The sequence below is a fragment of the Channa argus genome, chromosome 10, assembly GCF_033026475.1.
Source record: "Channa argus isolate prfri chromosome 10, Channa argus male v1.0, whole genome shotgun sequence".
In the NCBI taxonomy this organism is placed as follows: domain Eukaryota; kingdom Metazoa; phylum Chordata; class Actinopteri; order Anabantiformes; family Channidae; genus Channa; species Channa argus.
In genome coordinates, this window is record NC_090206.1 from 17,463,849 (window position 1) to 17,488,484 (window position 24,636).

Below are 24,636 nucleotides of genomic sequence, written 5' to 3' on the forward strand. Positions count from 1 at the left end.
GGATGAATTTCAACATCTATCTGAATCAGAAACAATTAAAACTACAGCAGAAAATACCTGAGTGTTCTGAGTTGAGCAAAGGAATGTTTTGTTGCGTGTTCATTAAATTTTAAATTTGTAATAATAAAACAAAAAATGTATCATTTGGTTTTAAAAAAGTATAACTATATTATTATTATTGTTGCATATTGAAGGTAATCCAAAATAGCCTCTACAACATTTTTAAAGAACTATATTTTTTCCTTAGTAATAGTGTTTGTGTGTAGAGGGGAAAGAGTCAGGTGGTCAACATACTCATTGGTAAAATAATGGTCCCTCAGCAAAACGTTTAGGAATTGATCTAAGCCAATCAATCTGTGACTGTAGCTTAAATGGAGACAGCATAACACATGAGTATTCTGAATTTAGCAAAAATTAATAGCATAAATAAACTTCTAATTTGTAAGAGAAGACATTATTTTGTTTTTCAAAAGTTATATTACTTGTGTTCAAGATGACTACCCTGCCTCACAGGCCAAAGAACAAACACACACAGATACGGTACAGTAAGAGACACCAAAACATATAGGAGAGACAAATGGCTTGTTTTAAATAAATTGGTTACCTACTGCAAAGCAGCCACTGGATACATACACAGAGTAGCAATGATCTACTGACAGGACCACATGAATTAACATGACTCTCTGCTTGTGTTGAGAGCCCAGGGCACAATAGGAGTCCAAATCTACTGGGAACACTGGTCAACTGGCCTGCTCTCAAGGAAGAGCCAATTAGCTGGAGAGACCAGCTCCATTGGTCCACATTCAAAAGCAGTCCCTATACAAATTACAGTGTGTCCAGTGTGTAAGAATACAAGGACACACAACTTGCATAATGTTACATTATATCAAGAGACCCAGAGTCTCCTCAGAGCCGTGAAGAAATTGAGTGAAAATATTCTTTATTCTTCGACACTAAACTTCTACTTTACTCTCAAATTATGTAGTAGTAGCAGTAATGACTGTGTTTCATTGCATATTTTAAAAAACCTGAGACCAGAGCCCAGCAGGTCTGATGACACCCATTCAACAGAGTTAAACATAAAGTCCCCAGTGAAACACCAGCAAACACCAGTTGGTACTGAGTAAACATAAAAAAGTGTGTAAACGTGGTGAGCTGTAACATGAGATACGATTCCCAGTCATGAAGAAAACCTGCCGTCTGTGATTTCTCCTCTTCCTCTCTCACATTCTTCTTCTAATAACAAACATCACCTCCACATATGCAGACAATTTCATATCCTTCTCTTCCTTCCTTCCTTTCCTTTCCTTTATGCCCTTATCATTCTCGTCTGCTCTCTTTCTCACCATCCTCTCTTTAGCTGCTTTGCTGCCCAAAGAGGAGCTGAGCCATGGATTCCCTGAGCCAGCTGTCATGTTAAAACTTTAATTCCAGCTAAATTTCACACTCAGAGGCTTCATCTTTGGATGAAGGAACATTAGAAGCGAAGCCTTCAGATCAGATTAAGATACATTATGCATGCAGTAGAATAAGTCAGAGAGACCAAATGACTTCGTTGACTTTGTCTAAACATGTTGATGGCACTCCTTTTACTCCTATTGGACCATCCCTCTTAGTGTGCTTCTGACAACACAGAGGAAGATAAATATTCATTTAATTTCCTTCTCACATGAGGCAGAGAAGATTTTGCGGCTGCTGGATACACAAAATCCCTCCCATTGCTAAAATGTTCACTTAATGCTCACTTAACGCCCAAACACACACAAAAACCACAAAACACATCGTCCCACCCAAACTCCCCCAATCACTATCCCAAATACACAAACATGTTCCCAAGCTAATACAGAGGGAGATGTACACACATGAACTAAAATAAAAAAAGCATGGGGTGCCAACTCATCCCGCATTTGAAAACGACATCAGAATAAATCCACTTAAGATAAATAATTCAAATTTCTTAAAACACTTTAATTCTCTATAGAAAGCTGGAATGCAATTTCCCTCTCTGCTTTGTTGGGGGAAGTTTTAGAGTGACCAGGCGCAGAGGCATCTGAGAACATAAAGGCATACTGTGCTGAAAATGGGACATCTGCTTCAGGAGAGAAAAAAGGAGAGGAGAGGAGAGGAGGTGGTGTTGTTCAACAGAGAATACTATCAATTATTTGCAAGCACAGGTTTAAACTTAAAGGACAGTTGACGGGGTGTTGCAAAGGGAAATTCTCAAGTCAAAGAAACTGTGTAAGGTGAAAGGGACAGAATGACTTCCCGAGGATATCATTACCTTCATTGTCCATTGCAAATAGATGTTCATAAATCCACTTATAAAAAAATGCTCCTTTTGACTCAGAAACTGCCTGGGAATTATTAGATTTTCAAGTTTATTCGGTATAAAAATAATTTGTTGGTAGTTTTCCGTACGTATAAGGGTACACTGCAAACAAAAGTTCCTTTCAGTGTACTTTAATGGCACACATTTGCCACACTGATTCCATGGCATCAATAAACTCTTTAAATTAAGAGATCAGAAGCTCAAACACTGATGCATGATTCTCCCCAAAACTGAATGTATCACTAATGCCATCAGTGCTGGAGGAAAAGAGGAAACAAAAATTTGGGTGAGGGAAGGGAGGACAGAAACAACAGTAGAACAGTGTAAAGTTTAAATGTCTCTTGTTAATTGGAAGGCTGATCTCACAGTGGACCAGCTGAGGTGTGGGTCGGAGTGAGGTGAACCCACAAGCCCTTTCACTGTCAATTTAAGTCACCTTTAAGAGTCACTGCCCAAACTGACAGCACAGACAATTGGAAAGAGGGTGGGAAGGGAAGCTCGGCTGTAGTTACAGACCTAATAACGACTGTGTGTGAATGTCAACTACAGTATGTGTGTGTGCGCTTCCCCATGTCTACACATCACCCACAACTTAGGTGATTTACAGGATAATGAAAGAAGCATCCCAGATACCTTTTCTCCAAATGCTTTTTGTCACACAGGAGCAAGAATCCAAAAAGCATATATTTTAACATTTCTACCCCTCACTGACAAACTCATTTTAATGCCTTCATTTAAATTTTTATAGTTTTTTCTTGATAAAAATAAAAAATAGTTGTTTTTTTTTTAATTCCAATCATAGTTATTAAAAGGCAATATTTGATTTTGTTTAGCTACTGTATCAGATTCTGCATGTGGTCTTAGCCATTTTTGACCAGCCCAACAATCTGTGCCCCCTTGTCCTGCCAACGGGGTATCTTTAACACACAGGGGAGACGCCTAATCTCTTTTCACATAACATAACATTATAGCCACATTGTATGTAATGTGATGCTATCAGGGATAATTAACAGAAAACATTTCCTGTCACTTCACTCAAGCTCCTGACAATGCCAGTAGAATAAATTTACTGTATATTTAGTAATTTAAGGCAAATATTAATATTAAGCCAAATTTTAAAATGTTCCCTGCCGTCAACTGGTGAAAAAAATATATTTTGAAACGACAAACAAGTGCTGATTTGTGACATTATAAGACAATCTCACCCTCTTAGTTTGGAAGTTTGTGCCATTCCATCTACACAAGCCCTTGAAGGGATTTAAAGGCCAGTTCAAATCATGAAACAACTGAGAAGATATCTGAAAAAAGGAGGCAGAAAAGGCTAATGTCAGCAGATCCAACTGACATTCCCCTAAAGCCTTAAATTTTTATACTGAAGAAAGTAAAATATTAAAATGATGAACACTCCTATCAAAATTCCACTGAATAGTCAGAAGATCCCTATTTCACTTCTATGTTTGGTTTGTGGCTTATGAACATTACTGTTAAATACCCCATCAGATACTAAAAAGAGGGAGGAATCTTCATGTGCTTCAATTGCCAATGAATTCTTATAAAATCATATTATACAAATTATGTCTGTGTCCACTATAGAGAGCCCATTGTCCTACTGCAACTCACCCCCAAAGCCACATCTGTAAATATGAATGAAGTCAATATGCCTGCTTAAATAGGGATAATAAAGTTATTGATTAGATAACCAATTGCTAGACTACAAAACAGTAGACTTGAGTTGGGTTCGATTGTCTACTGCCATGTTGTTCAATCTGCTGCAATTATTAGTTAATTTATTAGTAGGCAGACAAAACGTAGTTCATCATCAATTGATTATTTTCAAGTCCATTATCATACAAAACGCAAACAAATTGATGTTTCCAGCTTCACAAATGTTATAATTAGCAACTTTAACTCTCTTTAAATCTTACTTTATAGCAAATTAAATAGATTTGGCTTCTTGACTGTTGGGCTAACAAACCATTTCATGACATCTTGAAAATTATGTTTTTATTGTTATCTGATGTTTTATAGGCCAAATGAAAAATATTGTTAATCATAAAATAATAGCAATAATACAGAGGAGCAGCTGTGGCTCAAGAGATAGAGTCCAATAACTGCAATGATCCTGACTGCATGTTTAGAAGTGTCATTGAGCAAGACACTGAGCTCCTTGCTACTGGTGGGAATGAGTTTTTAAGATGCAACTTTTTAAAGGCTTTGGTGTGAAATCAATAAATGAAAAAAGAAAATGTACTATTTAATGAAAAATCATGCTTTGAGTTAAAATAAAGACTTAGTAAAGTGACAACTTTATTAAAATGGTTGTTATGGAAAAGGGAACCTGTCCTGTGTCTCCTGTATAAACTATTTTGCTGTCACACTTTCTTGGCGTCTAGAGTTCCCCCAGTTCAACCTTCATTTATGATATGTAGTTGTTTACAAGGGATGTTTACAGCATTTTACAGCAGCATATCATCACTGAAGATTATGATTACACTAACTGCTCAGTACTTAATGGCACACAGACACAGGTAGCTGCTGTAGGTGGTGAACCAAATGGAGCATTTAACAACAAGCTAAATTAAAAAAAAAAAAATGCTAACAAGTTCACCATAATAACTTAAAAGGTGATAATTGTACACAAAGGTTGTTCATGAATGCAGGTGGCCAAAAACGCAACCTACTCTAGGTTTGTTTCAAAAGCATATTATTTCTTGTCATTTTACATTTTTGCTAATGAAACAATATATGTGTATACTTTAGAAAGAATTGCTCAAATTGGACTTGAGTGAAAATCATTTTCACTTCTATGACATAGGAAAATTCAAGATTAGAATTTGAAAAATCAATGTTTTATTTTGCTGTGTCTTTAAAAATATCTTTCAGGATTCAATAAGCCACTCATTTTCAGCAAAAAGTTGTTTGCATTGGATGTTGGGACTATTCGCTGGCACTCCCAGCACACCACAGTACACAGAACTTAACCTCCATCAATATCAATGACAGCTGAACTTGAACAAAGTTTCAACAATCTAGTATTGACTCAGGGTGGACAATAAACTCAGCTTTGATCAATATCTGTGATATTTACAAAAGCTCCCAGCAAAGAGTCTGTTATCTGCAAACTCTACACGCTCTTTTGTGTTCCTCACATTTTGCTGCTGCTCTGCAAAGCCCTTAACACTTAACAAAACACTGCCTCCAAAGGTATTAGCCTCCAAACCCCTTGCCTCTTAGATCTCAATAACAGACCCATCACACACATTGCACAGATCATAGCACATGACCCTGGGCACACCCTCAATCCATTTTTCACTTTGCTCTCATATGGACACAGACATTGGAAATTAAAGTGGAAAAGGACACTATAACAGGAGTCCTGTCCCCAGGACAGGACACAAAAAACAAACCCTCCTGATAGTACATCAGTGTACAGCTTGTCTGCTTTTTTGTTTGTTTGTATTTATAAACCTAATTACAGACTCCATTTATTTGAGTACATGGTGCTTGCATCAATGTATATGCAGTATGTGCTTTTGGCTTGAGTACACATATTTAAATTACCTGGTGAAACTCCCTCTGGTGCTGGACGGACCCCACATCGCCTCCTATTGGCAGCTGCTCCGACAGCTCCTCGTCCTTGGCTGTTAGCCATTCTATAATCTCCTGCAGAGAGAGCTGAAGTTTCCCGCTGTTGTCAGAGAAGGCCTCTAGCCGCACCCTGCCAACACAGAGACACAGACACACACGCAGTTCAACAAATGGTAGCATTCTCCAACGAGCCAACAAAATACTGTAAATGACATTTGGTCATTTCTTCCTCCAACTATGCAGAAAACAACATCAACACAATGTTGGCTTTGCCAACTTCCAAAATCTTACACATTATCGTCAGATGTCATTAACCCTTCATCTAGATCCAAATTTTTCAATTCAACCGAAGAAAATCATAAACAGCTTACACCTTAATGCAGTTTATGGCCTATTCTGACAAATTTTACACATACAGTATTAGGTTGCAAATGTGCTCAAATCAAACAGTCAGGATACACATTTAGAGTCACATAAGAAGGTCAGTGACTTGGTTTTTCTTTCTAGGGGCCAGAATTATATCTTGAGTAAGTCAATATGCCTGAAATTTGTCACGCCCTGCTGATCATGTCACTCTGACAAATACAGTTTTTTAGATTATTGTTCAATCATTTTTTAACAAGGATTTTGTTGTAATAATAACAAAACTTATAATTACCCATTATATTTGTTAATAAACTTTTTGCTCAACTACATTTCTGAAACAGTGAACAGGGAATTATTGGTTAGCAATGGTAACCAGGCATGGCAAGTATATCGAACATATACTAAAGCAGCATACACAAGGCTGTAGTAAGCGCAGTCCTCAATACTTAAATAGTTTAGAGGTGTGGTCTTTTAAACACAGAGAAAAATGTGTAGTTTTTGCTCTGACAATAGCTAATTAGTTTAGTGCTTACAGCTTACAGTTAAATTATTCTGGATTGAAACAGGTTACAAGAATAATGTCTATACATCTACTTTACTTTTTATTTCCACTTGTTCTATGTACAGTACTGTATATAATCTACTAGAGAGCGTGCTGAATTTGTGTGTCTTTTTTGCAGTATATTGTGTATGCAGCCTTCAAGTGCATAATAAAGATCCCTTTACAGGGTTCTCATTTTAAAATAAGCCAGGCTCAGAGTGAATTTTTTTTAACAAGTCACGTAGCTAATGTTATCTTAATTAGTTAGGCTAGTGCTGATAGAATCTATCAGCAACAGTTGTAATTTCAGATAAAAAATAAATTAACACTGACAGAACAGAATTGAGAAGCTGCTTTTTATGTCTCTGTTGGAAATCACTAAACCATTGTTTAAAGTATTTAAATATTTATTGCCAACAGTGAAGATTGCATTTCTTAATCCAAAAACTATTTCTTAATATTGATATCACTATACAGTACATCTGCAACAATGTTAAATAGCAAAGATGTCCCTTGACAGAAAAACTAGCATTGTTGTGGAACATGCATGACAAGGTGAGTCACAGAGAGTCAAAGGTTGGCACTGCAGGTTTGCTGGAGTAAACCTGGAACAAATACAAAAAGAACCTAAATGTTTACCACCTGCCGACAGAATGAGAGATGTCTAAGGCAACTATCGCTCTCATATCAGTGGCACAGCTGGCACTAGAGAGGTAGGGGTAGGTGGGAGACTGTGAAAGCATCCCAGTGTTTCAATTGCACACAAGAAGCCAGTACTCAAATATCATTATTTCTGCACATCAAAATTTGCCAGCACTGTTACATCAGAGATGATGAGTGACAGCAAGAGCACGAATCAGAAAGCGAAAGAGACAGGGTAAGTGTCGCTGCTCACAACTGCAAATGAGGAGGAACATTGAAAAAAGAATAACAGAAATAATGATCAGATGAAAACAACTGTACTCGGAAGAATAATTTCTGACTTCTCAGGCAAAATAATCAAAATGACGCAATTATGCAAAACACACGTTAAACATACTTCTGATGAAGATTCCAAGACTATGCTCTTGCAGTATGTATGGAACCTCACCATTAGGATGCAACCATCAGCAATTCACGTTAATGACAGTAAAATTACAGAATTTGACACAGATCGAGGTTTAGGTATCACCTCAGGAATGCCAGTTCCAGCAATACAAGCAGGGGAAGCTTCGAGAAAGACAGAAAGGTGAAATCAAGCTTGTAAGTGCACAATTCAGAATTGACAGGCCTCTTTGTTCAATCCCCCGTGTCAGGAAACCTGTGTGAAGCAGACCGTGCTGTCCCTTAGCCTCTTGTAGCCCCTCCAGCTCTGCTCGCTTTGGTAATTGAATCAGAGAGGAACTGTTTCTCTGTGGCCCCTGCAGAACAGGCTCTAAAGCCATAACAGGCATGAACAAACACACACACACACACACACACACACACACACACACACACACACACACACACACACACACACACACACACACACACACACACACACACACACACAGTGAATAAAGCAAGGTTTCTGACTCAAATCAGAGCTAACGAAGGCCTTGGATACATCCAAGTAAGGTCATCCATCAGCGTGACCCTGATACTTTTGCAGAGAAGCTTCAAAATGCTTCATGCCACACAGCAGTGATCCACACACACTCATAAAGACACATGCACAAATGAACACACCCACACATACACACAGTGCACTAACCCATCACTGCTGCTTCCATTACACAGAGGGTGAGACAAATAGAGCAGTGCCTGTGCTGTAATGAAATCATCGTCACATGGTGGGTGCTGCCAAGAACAACTCCTGCCCCTGCTAAGCTGCAGGGTAAAGGTTTGTCAGTACAGGAGGCTGACTGAAGCTATTTTATAACCAGTGGACACATCATGATATTAATTTACACTAAGTGCTACTGTATTTGTGGGCCAAGTTCTGCTGCATAAAATTAATAGATTACAGGGAATTTTAGCGTGTGTCTACAAAGGCAGTCAAGAAAAGACAAAAATGGAAAACAGGTAGAGTGTGTGTAAACTCTTCCAACTTTTTGAAGACTAATTAGAGGTAGATCTTACACTTGTGTACAACCGCTTTTTACATTCTAATTTCACCTAGTGTTATAAGTAGACATCCAATACAAATTGGAACAGTAGGGCATTTCAGTCAAGCATCGATTTTGAGCTTGTTGTTAGTTTAGGGTTAAGGGCTGGGATTAGGTTTGAATGCCATATGGTAACATTTGTTATCCAGTTATATTATATTTGTTATGTTGTTATAAAGTTATATTCTGGTATTATTTTACGTTCATATAGCCTAGAATATTCTCAAACAGCAACATGATGGTAAATAGTCTGGACTTATATAGCGCTGTTCTATGTATTGGCATTTAAAGCACTTTACACTGCTTCTTAATCCCCATTCGTATTCACAATCATACACACACTCACGCACCAATGGGGGAGCTGATATGCAGCTGGCCAACACTCACCAGGAGCAAATATGTTCAGTGTCTTGCTCAAGGACACTTCAACATTAGACCGGAAGAGCCTGGTATCGAACCAACAACTGTGAGATTGGTCGACGACCGCTTTATCTTCCTGCGTCACATTTGCCCACAATCTGTACAGCATGTGCATGTACAGTTTTCCATAGTTTATAGTACAGAGCAACTTAATATTTTTACATTACATACAGTCAGGTAACAAAGGGTAAGGAGGTAAGGCTTTCGTCCACGGACCACAGGGTCAGTGGCTCGATCCCCGGTCCCGGCTATATGTCGAAGTGACTCTGGGCAAGATACTGAACCCTTAAAAGCTCATTCCCATCCCCAGATGTGCAGTGCCATAGGGTTTCGTCAGGAAGGGCATCCGGCGTAAAAACTGTGCCAAATCAACATGCGGACAATGACCTACTGTGGCGACCCTGAACTGATAAACAGAAAGGACAAAAAAAACAGTCAGGTAACAGACTAGTTAGGGATTTGTCATATATGATCCAGGATGAAGCACGCAACACCTCTCCACGTGAAAGGACCAAAACATCCATCAGTAATCCTTAACCTATTCAACCTATACTACTATACTACACACTGTACTTTTTTTTTAAGACATATACTTTACTGTAAATGTTTATTCCATTTGGGGTAAAATTTGCTGGAGAATGTTTTCAGCTGCAGATTTGTTGCTCTAGTGACTATTTACTGCACCTGTGTATGTAAAATTGATTTAAACTACTGTGCCCTTGCTCAGAGAAAGTGCAAAAACATTTCATCGGGTTCAAAAGTGTTGCATTTTTGATGGCTCTTGAACAAAAACGAAGAACAAACTATGCCTGGCTTTGGGGGCCAAGGCCGTACTCGTAGGATGAATTCATTGTGGGTTTTGGTCTTATTACGGGATTTGTTGGACCTAAGCAGAAACACACAATATTTCCAGAGTTATCTTTTAGAATTAAGTTTTAAGTCTTTGGAGTGTAATATGTAAATTCATTGTTTTAAACGTACAAATGTGTTTTCTGTATGTTAGGGCTGTGACACACCGAGCTAATGATTGGATGCTGAATGATGTTGGTGGGGCTGTTGGTTACAGTTTGTTCTGAGAGGCTACTCTATTTGTTAAGCTTAGCAAATCAGTGTAAGAGATACAATCAACGGGTGACAATGCATGTAGTGCCATTTGCAAATTCTTATCAAACATAGTTTTGATTAGAAGTAGCTATTAACTATCTGAAACAAAGAAGAGCAGCATTAAGATGTAAAGCAAATATTTTGGATAACTGCAGCCCTAAGTTTTCCCCTTTTTTCACATAGTTGCAGAAAGTAAATTCTAGTCGGCCATTGACTGTAGTCTTCAATGGCCTCTTTTGCCCTAGATATTTTATTTATTAAATGGTCTGCACTTGTAAAGCGCTTTTCTACCTATTGGCATTTAAAGCACTTTACACTGCTTCTTATTAACCCATTCGCCCACACTCACACACCGATGGGAGCCACTAAGTTGGGGTTCAGTGTCTTGCTCAAGGACACTTTGACATGTGACCGGAGGATCAAACCAACAACTACAGGATTGGTGGGTGACCGCTCTACCTTCCTGCACCACAATTGCCCACATCATATCATGTCCATAATTAGATAGGTGTCCCTATATGAGGCAGTGGTGGTAGATTTACACCTCGTCTATGCTCAAGGAAAAGTTCAAATACTTGCCTAAAAAAACTACCCTACTAAAAGTAGAAGTAACAGTTCAACAGTTCAATTTTTTATTTAAACCTAAAAGATGCAACATTTTGTGTCTACTCTCTCCTGTAGTTGTGCTTCTCCCTCCCTGTCCCTTTCTGCAAGTGTCCCCAGCTTTGGAGCTGTGTGTTTTTCCAGTGTGCAGCTACTGGTCCTACCAACCTGCCCAATGTTTTGTTGTTGCTTTGTTACGCTTTTCTTTTCTCTCTTTCCACTATCCACTCACCTCAACCGGTCAAGGCAGATGGCCGCTGACCCTGAGCCTAGTTCTGCTGAAGGTTTCTTCCATTAAAAGGGAGTTTTTCCTCTCCACTGTTGTCTAGGGGTTGCTCAAGGGGGATTTGTTGGTTTGCCTCTACATACTTGTATAGTCTGGACTTTTTTATGTAAAGTGCTTTGATATGACTTTGTTGTGAGTTGGCTCTATCAATAAAGTTGAATTAAATTGAACATCAATCTCAATCTCAGCTATGCTCTGCACAGCCCTTCATGTTTTACTCATTGTCAAATTACAATAAATGAGAATGCTGCAAAACTTACTAATCAAGCACAAGTAAATTAAATTCTCCGATTGCTGAGAAAGGTGAGCCTCACTCAGAAACTTTATAAGCAAATATATTTTGCAAAAATGGCAAAAACCACTTTTAGTAATTATTTAAAAATTAGGCTCAAAGGCCTCTGTTACTTAGTGAGTTTATGTGGGGGGAAAAACAGCAGTTGGTAAGATATGACAGATGGTTTCTATTCAGTAATTTCATAAATCATGACTGATTATAATATTTTTAAAATCTGCATCAGTAAAAACTAACAAGTAATTATGGCTGTAAAATAAATGTAATGGAGGGTGGAGAAAAGTACATAAAAAGTACAATAAAATACAAATACTAGTACGTCAAGTATTTTGTTACTTCATTTTGTTAATTCACCATTACTTTGTTATTTCATTATTACATGATGCACGTAACATAGAGAACCATCTCTTATAAGACTTCAGTTTCAACAATGAAAAACAGCCGAGCCTAATCACCAGGGAACATATGTTGAGATAGCCTAAACTGAGCCTGGTTTTCAAAATAAGGAGTATTGTCATAGTAACAATTGCAGACCTTTTCATTTCCTGGATTAGGTTCATGCAAAGGATTCAAAAGAGATGAAATATGTAGCCGAACATTCAAGAGACCAACTTTTGTTATGAATGTGATTCATGCCGCAACGGCTGAGGTAACAATCAACACCCGCATGTCCTTGAGAACGAGACTGATCACTGTGTTGAAAGATGTGGATAAGAATATTAATTACCATGGGCTGTGTATAAATCAAAAAATGTGTTACTTTTTAGCAAACGTGGAGTTTTGTATTCGGTGTAACTCACTGTTCTTACAGTTGGAAAATTCTACTGCAAGCTAAATGCTGCTGTGTCCTCACATTGTTTGACAGTTAACGTGCAAAGCAAATAATATGGTCAAATACAAATCCAACCCAATCAGACAGAGATTACAGAGAGAAGCCTGGCGCTCAGTCCGATGATTAATTAATGCATAGGAGATAGGAGGAGTGTTTCTGCTTTTTTAGGAGAGAAGAGCTAACTAGCTTGTTGCCTCAGGGCCCATAGAAGCTTTGAGCAGAGCCCTATTCCTATCTCCTTTTCTTCCTCTCTCTCTCTGTCTTTTTCTTATGCAATTGCAGAGATGTTGCAGGAGTGCGAGGGTGTGTGATGGGCCACTGTGACACAGCAGCACTGCATTTAGTTGAAAGGGTATATGTTCATGTGTGTATATGCATACATTTTTCGTACTCTCCTAGGACACTACACTGTGGAAACCTTAAATCAAAGTAGATACAGTGTGCCATGTTATCACTCTTAACTAGTTTGTTAAGAATAAGGTTCAGGTCCGACTACCTTGTCTGGGGAATAATCTTGATAGAGCTTCTCTGTGTTGTATTGCCTTACATTTCCCTCCACTGTAATGGTTAGTGGTTGCATTGCAGTGATTTTATTGCACTGTACTGTGTACAGTGGAAAAATGAGACAAAGAAAAACAACTGTTGTAAACACAAATACAGTTATATAGTATTAATATTTAGCAAAGTAAACACTGATGTAAACACAAAGGGCGGCTGTAGCTCAGTTGGTAAGGCAATTGACCATGGACCACAGGGGTTTGATCCCAGCTCCTGGCTAGGCTGGCTCCTGAACCCCAAGTTGCTCCCGGTGGGTCAGGTGAGCACTTTGGAGTCACTGTCATCAGTGTGTGAGTGTGTGTGAATTTGTGAAAGGGCTTTGGATAAATTTCTATAAAAAAGGGAAAAAATAAGAGTTGTACAGAGCCAAATTTCATGACTTTGATAAAACTGAATTTTGACTGTGATAGGCTAAGTTTTTTCTTTTTTAAAAACTACGAGGGCTATTTGCAAGAAATGCATTTATATTTGCAAAAACCTGTAAAGCACTCTTGGCCCATGAGCATGCACAACAATTCAGCTTTTGCTTTTCTGTCTTCTGTCAGACCTCAGACAGTGCCAGGGTTCTGGGTAAAAATAACACAAACATGTTTTTATTTTTCTGTATCTATTTTAACAGCACTATCTGTGCATATCTGAATATTTCATTACATCATTGTTTCTTAAAATAATGCTTTGACACTTTTACTGTCAAGTAGTCATCTCACTGGATTATGTGGTCATTTTAGGCAACTAAACAATTTGGTTAGGGTCAGCTAAACGTATAGATTGGGAAACAAACTAAAATACAATACTAAAATCAGTAGCAAAGGGAAATCAGTAGCTTGAAGCATCTCAGCTGACACTTCCCAATTCGAAGTGGAAGTAATTTGCCAAGCTCCTCATTCTATCACATAGAGAAAAGAGTCAGCTTGTGTGAAGAAGTACTTTTACTTCCACATGCTCAGTACATCTCAATCCAGCAAACCATGGAAATCACTCTGATGTGGAGTTTCGTTTCAGACTTTAGCTTCAGTTTTGTTGTGTTACACTGCATTTCTATGCAAATCCAACCCATCTTGCTGCTTTTCATTTAAAGCTTTCCACTGGCAATTCACTGGAGAATATTTTGTGCAGCAGCCACAGAGAGTGTTGACTTTGTTCATTTTCACACTTTGTGTGGTTGCATCTGAACCAGAGTTTGATTGTCCAACAGCCCTCTAGCACCAGATGAGAACTGTGTAGGGGTTTACCACAATTATCAAGAAAAGAGATTTTGACAGTTTTGACATGGGCCTTAAAGAGGGAGAACAGTGTTTGGGCAGGTGAGACCAAATGACCACAGTAAGAGTACAAATACAGGTTGCAGAGAAATAAAAAAATGAATCCCCCTTCACCTTTCAAATTTTTTTTGCATTGCGTGGTCTCAGATTGACCTTGAATATTATTCTCCACTTTTTTGTTATTTTGTGTTTTCTAGCTTACAATCCAAGACTCTTACTAATGAGGTTACAGTGACACAATATTACATTCCACCTGCACCCAAACGATAACCAAGTTCAACTGGAAACAACTGAGACTGTTTGGTTCTGGTGCACTAAGGTGCAGTTTTCTGAGCCACTTCCAGGTTCAGAAACAGTCCATATATAATCAACAATTTCCCATCCTCAGACTAGGTTTGGCATTTTTACTGCACCATCTGCAAATATACAAATACAGTAATGAAGGTATTTCTGAAATAATCTAATATCAGTTATGTACAGTATTCAGCTGACTGATTTATTGGTCTGTCTTAAATATACTGAAATGCCATTGTGAAAGCAATCTGTCATGTAGAGGCTAGCAGCCAATTGGAAACCAATTGTTGGTGATTTGGTCTATATTTACTGCACAACAGGTACAGATTTTTTAATTTTTTTCTTTTTGGAGGTTCATTTTTTAATTTTACAAGAAGACAACAGACCATCAGACGATGTACAATCTGTGCCTATTCTGGATTTACTTCTTGATTAATTCAGTACACACCAAGATTTAAGAAAACAGCATATTATACACACAATGACCTTTTCAGTTGTTTTCATAATATATGGAAAAACACACATGTGCCCAAATCACATGCTGTGATCAACTTGTAGCAGAGCACACCACCAGACACCAGAAATCAACATCAGACCACAGAAACTTGATGCCACTTGGAGCACCTGCCATTCAATAACTAGACAAAGCATGTTGTGTGCACAAAATTAATCTAGCCCACCTACGTGCACTGTTGGTCTCAAATGACAGCAGTAGGTAAGTGAAAATTTCAACTTCAATATCAATAAATAATGTGGTGTGATAGCTGTAAACCGAAAACTGCATGTTCATATTTTCCATCCTTTCCCAGGTTTCTCCCTCTTTCTCCTTCGCTTTTTGATTTTCTGCACTGTGGGGGTATAGTATGTCCCGTGTGATGCATTCAGGGACTTCTCTTGAGGTACAGGAGCTTTACTGATGCCTTGCCTAAAGCATCTCTTCCAACAGCCATCTAACTGAGATTTGTGGGAAATACATTTGATGAGTGACAAGAGCAGACCAGCCACTGGGGGTGTTTCCCACAACTGGAAATACAGTAGGTGTTTGAAGATTTACAACAGCTGATGGCAAAGGGGAACAGTCTTGTGAAACAAATTCTTTACAGCTATACAAGGAAAATTTGTAGCTCCAAATAGCTATGCCAGTTTAGAAAAAGAGAATAAGATTTATCAGAAGTTCTAAAAAGAAAAAATACATAGAAAAAATAACCAAATAGGCAAATTCAGAGATGTAAAAATTGCACATTGTGTGCCTGTTTTCATCAATCTGGTGGGGCTAAAATCAACTGAACTGCACTCTGCAGAAGAGTAAGAAGGGTTAATTATAAAATCCATCTTTAATTTGATTATGACTTTGTGTACTGGTATTTAAAAGACACTTCAAGCTTCCCAATCATTTGGACAAGTAAAAATAACTCTACTGGCTCTTAATTGTGGTGTAAGAGATATTTTTCCAATGCAGTGCGATTGGCATGCTGCAATTTAAGAAAATCTTGACTTGTGTGGCTTTAAGAACAAAAATACAACCATCTTAATCTCCCCCTCTGTACCAGTATGACTCACTGCTATAATTAATCCACATAAAAGATTATTTTTGTATGAATCATGCACTTTTCAACCTACTTGTAGTTATAAAGAGTCTGCATGTACAGTAAAGCATATCAAATGTTCCTGTAAAGAATATGAAGATGTCTATAATGTTTACAGGGATGACAGAAATGTAACTATGAGTTTGTGTGGTTAAAGTGGTTAATGTTTTGCAGAGAGCATCAATAAATAGGCAGCTTGCATCAAACACAATGACATGCAAAGAGCATGCATAAAGAAACACTTTTTCCTTTTTTTTAAACTGACACACTCAAAGCGCTCATAATGTAGCATAAATGTAGAATGTTATTAGATCAGCAGACACTAAGAGGTGTTGTGGGAAGCAGAGACACTGGAAAACAATAAAAGATGATAAATACGAAGCATGAGACCAGTACTGGAATGGCCATAGGACAATCCCAATCCTTTCATAAAACCAGAGTGCTGTAGCTATGTGCGTTCGGAGACAATACAGTAAACAGTGATAGGCGTATTGTGTGCATGTTTGTGTGTGTCTTGTGTGCAAGTGCAGATGTTTTTCATCAGAATAATTTTCTGGTTTACCTCATGTGTGAGTGAGGGTGTTTTTGCTCATAGCGGATACAGATGCATGTTTATGAAACTGTCGTACTAAGAATGACAGTCTTATAGTTTATTTTATCAAATGGACAAAAGTCATATGTGCATGTTAAACTGACAAAGCCCTCTATTGACTGCTCTAGTGTAGTTGTGACTCAACTCCTTTTAGGCAACGGGATGAAGTGAGAGTCAGTAGAGTGAGAGTCAAGGTGGTTGGGGTGGTTGGCTAGTAAAGTACAATTTACTACACAGTCAATGCTGTTTTAGAGACAATGACCAAAATCACATCATAAGACTCACCAAGTGTCTATCATATATCATACAATATTTCAATTTGCTCTTAAACTAATCATTTCAAGCCAAAATATCTTTTTCTCAAACCTAAAACAAATGTATTTATTAAACATTGACTTCAACAGTTTTGGAAGACACAAACAATTTTATCCAGATGTTGGGGGCATCCGATTTGAAAAATACTTTTAGTACTAATACTACTATGTGTCATATTAGAGAGCAGACAAACAACACGAAGTATTTTTTTAATTTAAATCAGAGAACTTCTTGCTTCTACTTCATGAACACCTTTAGAAGAATAAAAATTGAATTCACCTTATTGATCAGTGATAGGTCAATTATCACACTTTTTGTTTTTGTCCTCTCGGCTTATCCCGTGAGTTCAGGGTCGCTACAGCTGATCATTGTCCGCTTGTTGATTTGGCACAGTTTTTAGGCCGGATGCCCTTCCTGACGCAACCCTCCCCAATTTCTACCGGGCTTGGACTGGCACTGCACAGCTGGGGAGGGGAATGGGCTGTTAGGTCAATTATCACACTGTTTTACTGAAATACAGCAGTCTGATCAAGCTATTGAACCACACCAAGAAAAATAACCGACAGCTTTTGAAAGATGAGGAGCCAAAGTGAGAAACGTGGTGAAAGCTCCCTCTTTTGGCTAAATAAAGTTTTTATATTACTAAAAATTATTTCAAGCCTTGTTGATGTTGCCCTTTGTGCTGCTAATGTTAGTCTTAGAATTAAAAAGCAACCCAAGCTCCCATTCAACATTTATCTGAAACTATACTTTTTTCAGCAGTTATTAGTGTGCAGTTTCCCTGTTTGCCTGACTGTATACTGTAAGACTGTTATTAAGTCATTCTAATAAATCTGTTCATTTGCATACAGATGCATATGCAGGCTGTATTAATGTGTCATTTTGTGGTTAGTCTTTTAGACCTTAAAACCTTTGAACCAGAGATCTTTGCATTTGAGCAAGGCTAGAAAGTTTATTAGCATTCTTATTTATTGTAATTTGATAACTTAGACTAATACTGAAGGGTTGTTCAGAGCTTAACACCATGTTAGTAGCGAAGCAAAGCTGTATCAAAGCAGTGAGAGGGAGGAATCGGCAGAGGAAAGGGGAGTCTCACTTTAGCACTAGGATTAAGTTGCACAGTGTTGCTTAAACACAAAGTGATTTATTGTGGGTTATTGTTGGCTAGGATTTATGCAACATTATAAATTAAACTTTATTGTCTGCAGTGAGGGCAACTTTTATAGACAGGAAACAGAGTTAAATGGGGCACTTAAATAAGACTTTGACTATATATATGATTGTCTGCAAGTTTGTGTACTAATTTCTTAATTCTGCTCAGTACCATATTCCAAAATCTTACACTATACAGAAAGTGTAAAATATGAGCAAATTGATATTGCATATTACCATCTTTTTAAAAGACAAGGAATATTTCTTTGTATGAAAATTTGTTTTCTCATCGTGGTGAGTTTTTTTTTTTTATGTCATATTGGGTTTCTGAAGGGTTTTCCCATTTTGTAGGGAGATATTTTTACCACTACCCCATATGACTGAATGAAAAAACGAGCGCTTGAAAATGAAGGGTAGCAGTATAAACTGTAAATCAAGATTTGGGCCAAAACCTGGGTGAGCTGTAACTCAATAGGTAGAGCAGTCTTCCACAAACCACGGGGCCGGTGATTCAACTCCTGGTTCCTCCTGGCTACAGTTAAAATGGCTAGCTACCTGCAGCTGTCAGTGTGCGTCTGTGAATAGGTAACTGTGAAGCTACACTGTAAAGCATTTGTCATTTAACTAGACAGGGCTAATCAGTCCCTGCAGGATTTTCCAATGTTGCAATCACAATAATTAATTCCAGCCGATCCCCTATGATTTCTGTGCAACCTTGCAATTTCAAAGCGTCATAAAAATATTACAATATGGATCACAATGTTTTTACAAAAGCTGTCACACAATCAGCCATTTTAGGTTACAACAGCTACACAAAAGTCTGCAAAATCCTGGAGGGATGGACTCCAGTTATCAAGTTCTCATTGTTCTTGCAGCTTGGGCAGCACAATGTTTTTACTTCTTTGGGGATTTGATTTGCTCCATATAAACCATTCAGCATACAGCATACAGGGTTTGCATAAAACCTGATTATCTCCTCCTGCTAGTCAGAAACCATAACAGTTCAAAAAGTCCAATATTATGTCTAATCTGTGAAAGACCACTTCTGATTTGTTCTGCACCAGATGATGAGTAGAAAGGCCCTGTTCACTGCTCTTCTCACAGCTTCACTCTTGTTTATCTTCATCCTCTACATACACACACATACACACAACATGGTAATTCATCAAGTTATTCATGGGGCTCCTAATTCCCTGGTGGATTGTCTTATCATTAAAATGTATCAACATTTCTTGTCATCAGCCCTGCCAACAAACACCAAGTCTGTTCCAACAGACTTGATGCTGTGATTACTTCTTTATTAGATCTTCATTCCCAGGTTTCACCAGCCTTTATCCAGTGTGATACACATGGCATCAATGACAGCCTCTCAAGGGAAAGAGAATGGAGCTGTGTCTGAGGCCTGAATTAGTTATTCCAAGTAATTGATTAAGAGATTAAAAATGTCACTCACTTACAAATCAAAAGCCTGAAATGCAGATCACATTTGCAAAAGTTGGCTTAGCACCTCAAAAAACATCCAAACAACATAATGTTGTGAGACCAAGTGTGTGTGTACACCTGGAAAAATGCTGCATTTTCCTTACCCTAAAATAAACCACTGCATCTTAAAGTGATGCTCAGGCAGCAGTGAAAGCAAAATGTATTTCTTCAAGCAGCTGAATGATTGATGGCTGAATACCCCAACAGAGACCCACACATACCTGGCATGCTATCATTTACTCTTCAAGCAGTATAAGGTTTTCACCCCTGACCTTCAAATAAAGCATTATCATTAACATGTAATTGGAGCTCAATAAGTCCTGCAGGCAATATACTGTAACTTGCCTGAGGATGATATTGTGAAAGTGGGGCAGATAATCACCAAAGGGCATAGCACTAAACCTGTGCTGATTGCAGAAGGCACCAGCAAAAGAAAGAGGGATTTTGAGAAGAAAAGATGTGGAGGATGAAGATGTACGAAAAAAAAATGCAGAGAAGAGAAAATGAAGGAGAAATTGTAGAGACTGAATGGAAAAGCAAATGAGAATAAAGGGGAATTTGACTGAGAGGAGTAGAGATAGCTCTATTTGTGAACAGAGATAGGAACATTGTGCTAATAACAAAAACAAAGACAAAAACAGACTCAGAGGTCTCCCCTTGCCCTCAGACAGACGATAAATGTGGGTGGTTGGCTCTGTGTAGTTATCTGAGCCATGCGGCAAATAAATTCATAGCATGCCACCAGGCCACCCACACCAATCGCTGTGGGCATTCCCTGCAGTACACAACAGTGGGCACCTCACTATGTGGCACATCCTAAACCTCAACAATGCCTGATATTGTTACTATATGTGTTGACCCTGTTATTAGGTCTGTTACATAGAAAATCTGTTTAAATCTGCTAGCTCATAAAGTACCTGCATCTGACCATAAATTGTGATGATACAGCAACAAGCTGTTATGTTTCTGACGTCCAAAAGTGCAAAAATAGGATCTAGTGCAGATGGTCTCAGTGGAAATACATCTAAATGAGATCACTAGCAAACAATAAGGGCAGGGGTTTCTAACAAGGTGAAGACTTGATTTTCAAGGAACTTGAAAGTGGGCTGAAAAGACAACTGTTGTACTGAGAGGCAATCATATTTACATACTCAGTTGTTCAGACTAATAATAAATGAAATTGTTGTGTAAAGAATGAAAAGCAGTAACTAGAGAGACAAGTTTAAACTCTGGCTTTCTACTCACCTCCTCTCAAGCTGCCAGTTGCTGCATTAAGTGGGATTGAATGCTGGACTGCGAGTTTTAGAAGGCTACAGAAATTGTCTGACAGAGACCCCCAGCACAGACATCAGAACGGTTGGGGAGTAATTCAACAGAGTACACTTTGCACCTTGGGAGACTAAAGCTATTGGGTCAGTAAAGTTAGTATTTTGAGATTAATAACAATGCTTATATGCCTTTGAATTACAATTTTACATGTTAGCCTGTTATCTTGCTTGCATTTTTAAACTGGCAATAAATACAAAGTAATGCTGAGGTTTTGCATTAAGTTGTTCTAAAACCAAAGTACAGGACAAATTAGTATATAAGGTAAAGTAAAGTATTAGTAAATTTAGGATCCATTTTAAACTTCTTTTATTTGCTTTTAAATGTTTAAAAGGGGCTGCCCCGCTGTACCTCTCTGAGCTTCTGCACCCATACGCTCCACCACGGTCGCTTAGATCAGCTAACCTGCTGTTTCTGAGTGAACCAAAAAGGAAACGTAAGCTCAGAGGAGACCGAGCTTTTGCAGCTGCTCCATAACTGTGGAACGAGTTGCCCTTGCACATTAGACAGGCCTTATCCTTACCTGTTTTTAAATCCCTTCTTAAAACCCACTTGTTTTCATTGGCCTTTGACACAGTCTGAGTTGTTGACATTCGTTATATTATTTATTATGTTATGTTGTTTATTGTTAACACACGTTTTATCCTATTGTATACTTCTTATTTTATGTTTTTAACCTGTACAGCACTTTGGTCAACCTAGTTGTTTTAAAGCGCTTAACAAATAAAGTTACAAGTTAACATAATGTCTGTACCACATTTGACAGCAAAACATCCAGTTGTTGACACATGTCAATCAAACCAAAGTCAGTAAAATTTAATAGCAGTCCATTTGATTTGTGGAAAATACAGTTAGGTCTAAAGTGATGGGCAGACCAACACTGCCATCCCATCAGCCAGAGCTATGCTGTGATGCTATCTTAAACCAGTGAATTCAACTTGTCTCAGTTGTTCCCAAGTGACTTTACCAGCTTCAGCAGGGGTTTAAAAACATATTGTCACTTATAAATGCATCACTAGTGTCTAAAAAAAGAATCCTAATTTATCCCCGATTGTGCAGTGAATAAATTACACAACTTAAAAAAAAATTTCCTTTTGCAAAACAGAAAGTATCTACAGACCAAATAGCATAAAATGACTGCAGTCTCCCAAAATCTCTTATTGTATTTTCTTACACTATAGTTACAGATGGCTGGATGACCACAACAATATGCTCAGGGTAATACATGTCTCTTAAATATATTCCTAATTATTCAGTGGTGATTATGATAGGCACAGTGCAATACACCACGGTGGTCCACTTGTTTAGGGTCATTATCTCAATCCTTCATAACACAATAAACTACAACTTGAAATAGCACAACAGCAATAACAACAACATGTATAGATTTTTGCCATTGGCATAAAGACACTGTTTTGTAGTCAATAACACATGCTAAACAGCTGGTGTAGAGTGGCTCACAGTGTAATGATTGTGTCTACTTTCTTTACAAGATGCCAAAAAGTGCTCAATCCCCCAGCCTTCTGTTATCAGCTCTGAGTCCAATTAACTGACTGACAGTGTGTCATGCTGATAAGTTTTTAGTGCCAATGCCATTTGTAAATGTAAAAAAATGCTTAAATGCTTAGTCGATTCTTTGGTTCTTTTTAAAAATATAGTAGGAGCACCGAGTGCTTTTACATCATTGTGAAATGTTGTTTTTTTTTTTTTGTTTTTTTTTACTACACTCCAGGCGTGAGTAAAGGAATGGCAATCTTGGTGTGTTCAGCATTTAAGACAAAAATATCTCAAGAAGTATTTAACTGTTATGACATTTACATTTAGTCATTTAGCAGACGCTTTTATCCAAAGCGACTTACAAGTGAGGTACAGGGCAGCAAAAATCTAAGTCAAGGAGAAAACATCAAAGCAAAGTCCTATCAGAAAAGTGTTTACAGTTCACGAGATGCAAGTGCGAGAAAGAGCAGAAAGAATTTATTTATTTATTTATTTTATTTTATTTTAATAGATTTAAGTGCATAGGAAGATGCGGAAGAGTTCTGATTTCAGCAGTTTTTTGAATATTGGGAGAGACTCAGCTGCGCGTGCAGTTTGGTAGCTCGTTCCACCATCGTGGGATCAATGCGCTAAAAAGTTTTGCTTGGTGTCTTCTGTGCGGTGCTGGGACCACCAGACATCGTTCGTTGGAAGACCGCAGCGGGCAGAGAGGATTGTAGACTTGAATGAGTGAGTTGAAGTAAGCGGGAGCTGTCAAGTTAACCACCCTTTGAGCAAGAGACAGAGCTTTGAACCTGATGCGAGCAGCTACAGAAAGCCAGTGTAGAGATCTAAAGAGTGGTGTGGCATGAGTGTTTCTGGCTGATTAAAAATGAGGCGAGCTGCTGTGTTTTGGATCATCTGCAAGCGTTTGATTGTGGATATCGGTAACCCCATCAACAAAGCGTTGCAGTAATCCAAACGAGATATGACCAGCGCCTGTACAATGAGATGTAGTGCATGAAATGTTGTGCAGAAATTCATAGTTCTCAGATGATGAATGCTACCAAATTTAATGATCCACTGACATTTTTAATAGAAGTACCAATTGGTGGAGTTGTTCTGTAACAAACCAGCAAAAAAAAAAAAAAATACTACAAAGATCAAACTACTAAAAAGATCTACTACATGAACTGGCACACAATTTGTTAGGACAATCTTGGTTTCCAGATGGCAAATCTTAATTACTTTGGAGATCTACTGACTTTTCGGATGACTTTGGCATTGGAACTAAAATTTCTTAAAAATACAATGGATTAAAATGAAGTGCTAATAGCATCAAGGCTACAGTATGGATTCTAGTCAAAATACATCCTTAACAGCTGGTGTAGAGTGGCTCAGAGTGTAATGATTTTGTAAAATTTCTATACAAGATGCCAGAAAGTGATTAAGCCCCTAACCTTTTGTTATCAGCTCCGAGTCTAATTAGCTGAGTGACCTTGTGTCACACTGATAAATGCGTGCAACCATCATCTGTAAATGTTTAGAAAATGCATTTTGTTGCACTGTTTACTCCTTATCTTAACTTTTTAAAATCTTATCAGTATTTTCCTAACCAAGAGTTGTTCAACCGATTGAAATGAAATTTAGTACAAACATCAATAACCCGCACAGCATGAATTGCAGCCACTGTGTCAAAAACAAGCGAATCCAAATGTAACCCTATCATTATCATCTCTACTTTGTTTTAGTGCAATATAGCAAATCTCAAATGTTAACCAGCTAGAAACACAATTAACATATACTGTAAATGCATAACATCAGCATATCATCACTGTAACGTCACAATAGTATGTTGATGTTAGTATTTATCCTAAAGCACCCATGTGCCAAAGTGCAGTCTCACAGAGCTGATGGCATGGCTGTAGACCAGTAGGACAATTTGATCCACATGGTTTATTCTTCAGTAAATTACAACAATAAAACACAACCCACTGAACATACAGTATGGACTTTGTGTTTCTTCCATTGCTGTAAAACTCTGGTACCCAATTGTGAAAAACTGGCCTATTAATCCAATTGCAGACCCCTACTGTGAAATTT

The 24,636-nt window shown here is 38.0% G+C and overlaps 1 protein-coding gene across 4 annotated transcripts in view; it reads right to left on the bottom strand.

Annotated features, from left to right (window-relative positions):
• drp2 (dystrophin related protein 2) overlaps positions 1 to 24,636 on the bottom strand; it is a 108,213-nt gene that overhangs the window by 54,012 nt on the left and 29,565 nt on the right. For all 4 annotated transcript variants that reach the window (XM_067519226.1, XM_067519223.1, XM_067519225.1 and 1 more), the window contains exon 3: positions 5,891 to 6,047. In XM_067519226.1, the coding sequence (XP_067375327.1) occupies positions 5,891 to 6,047 (157 nt within the window). The remainder of the gene's footprint in view (positions 1 to 5,890; positions 6,048 to 24,636) is intronic.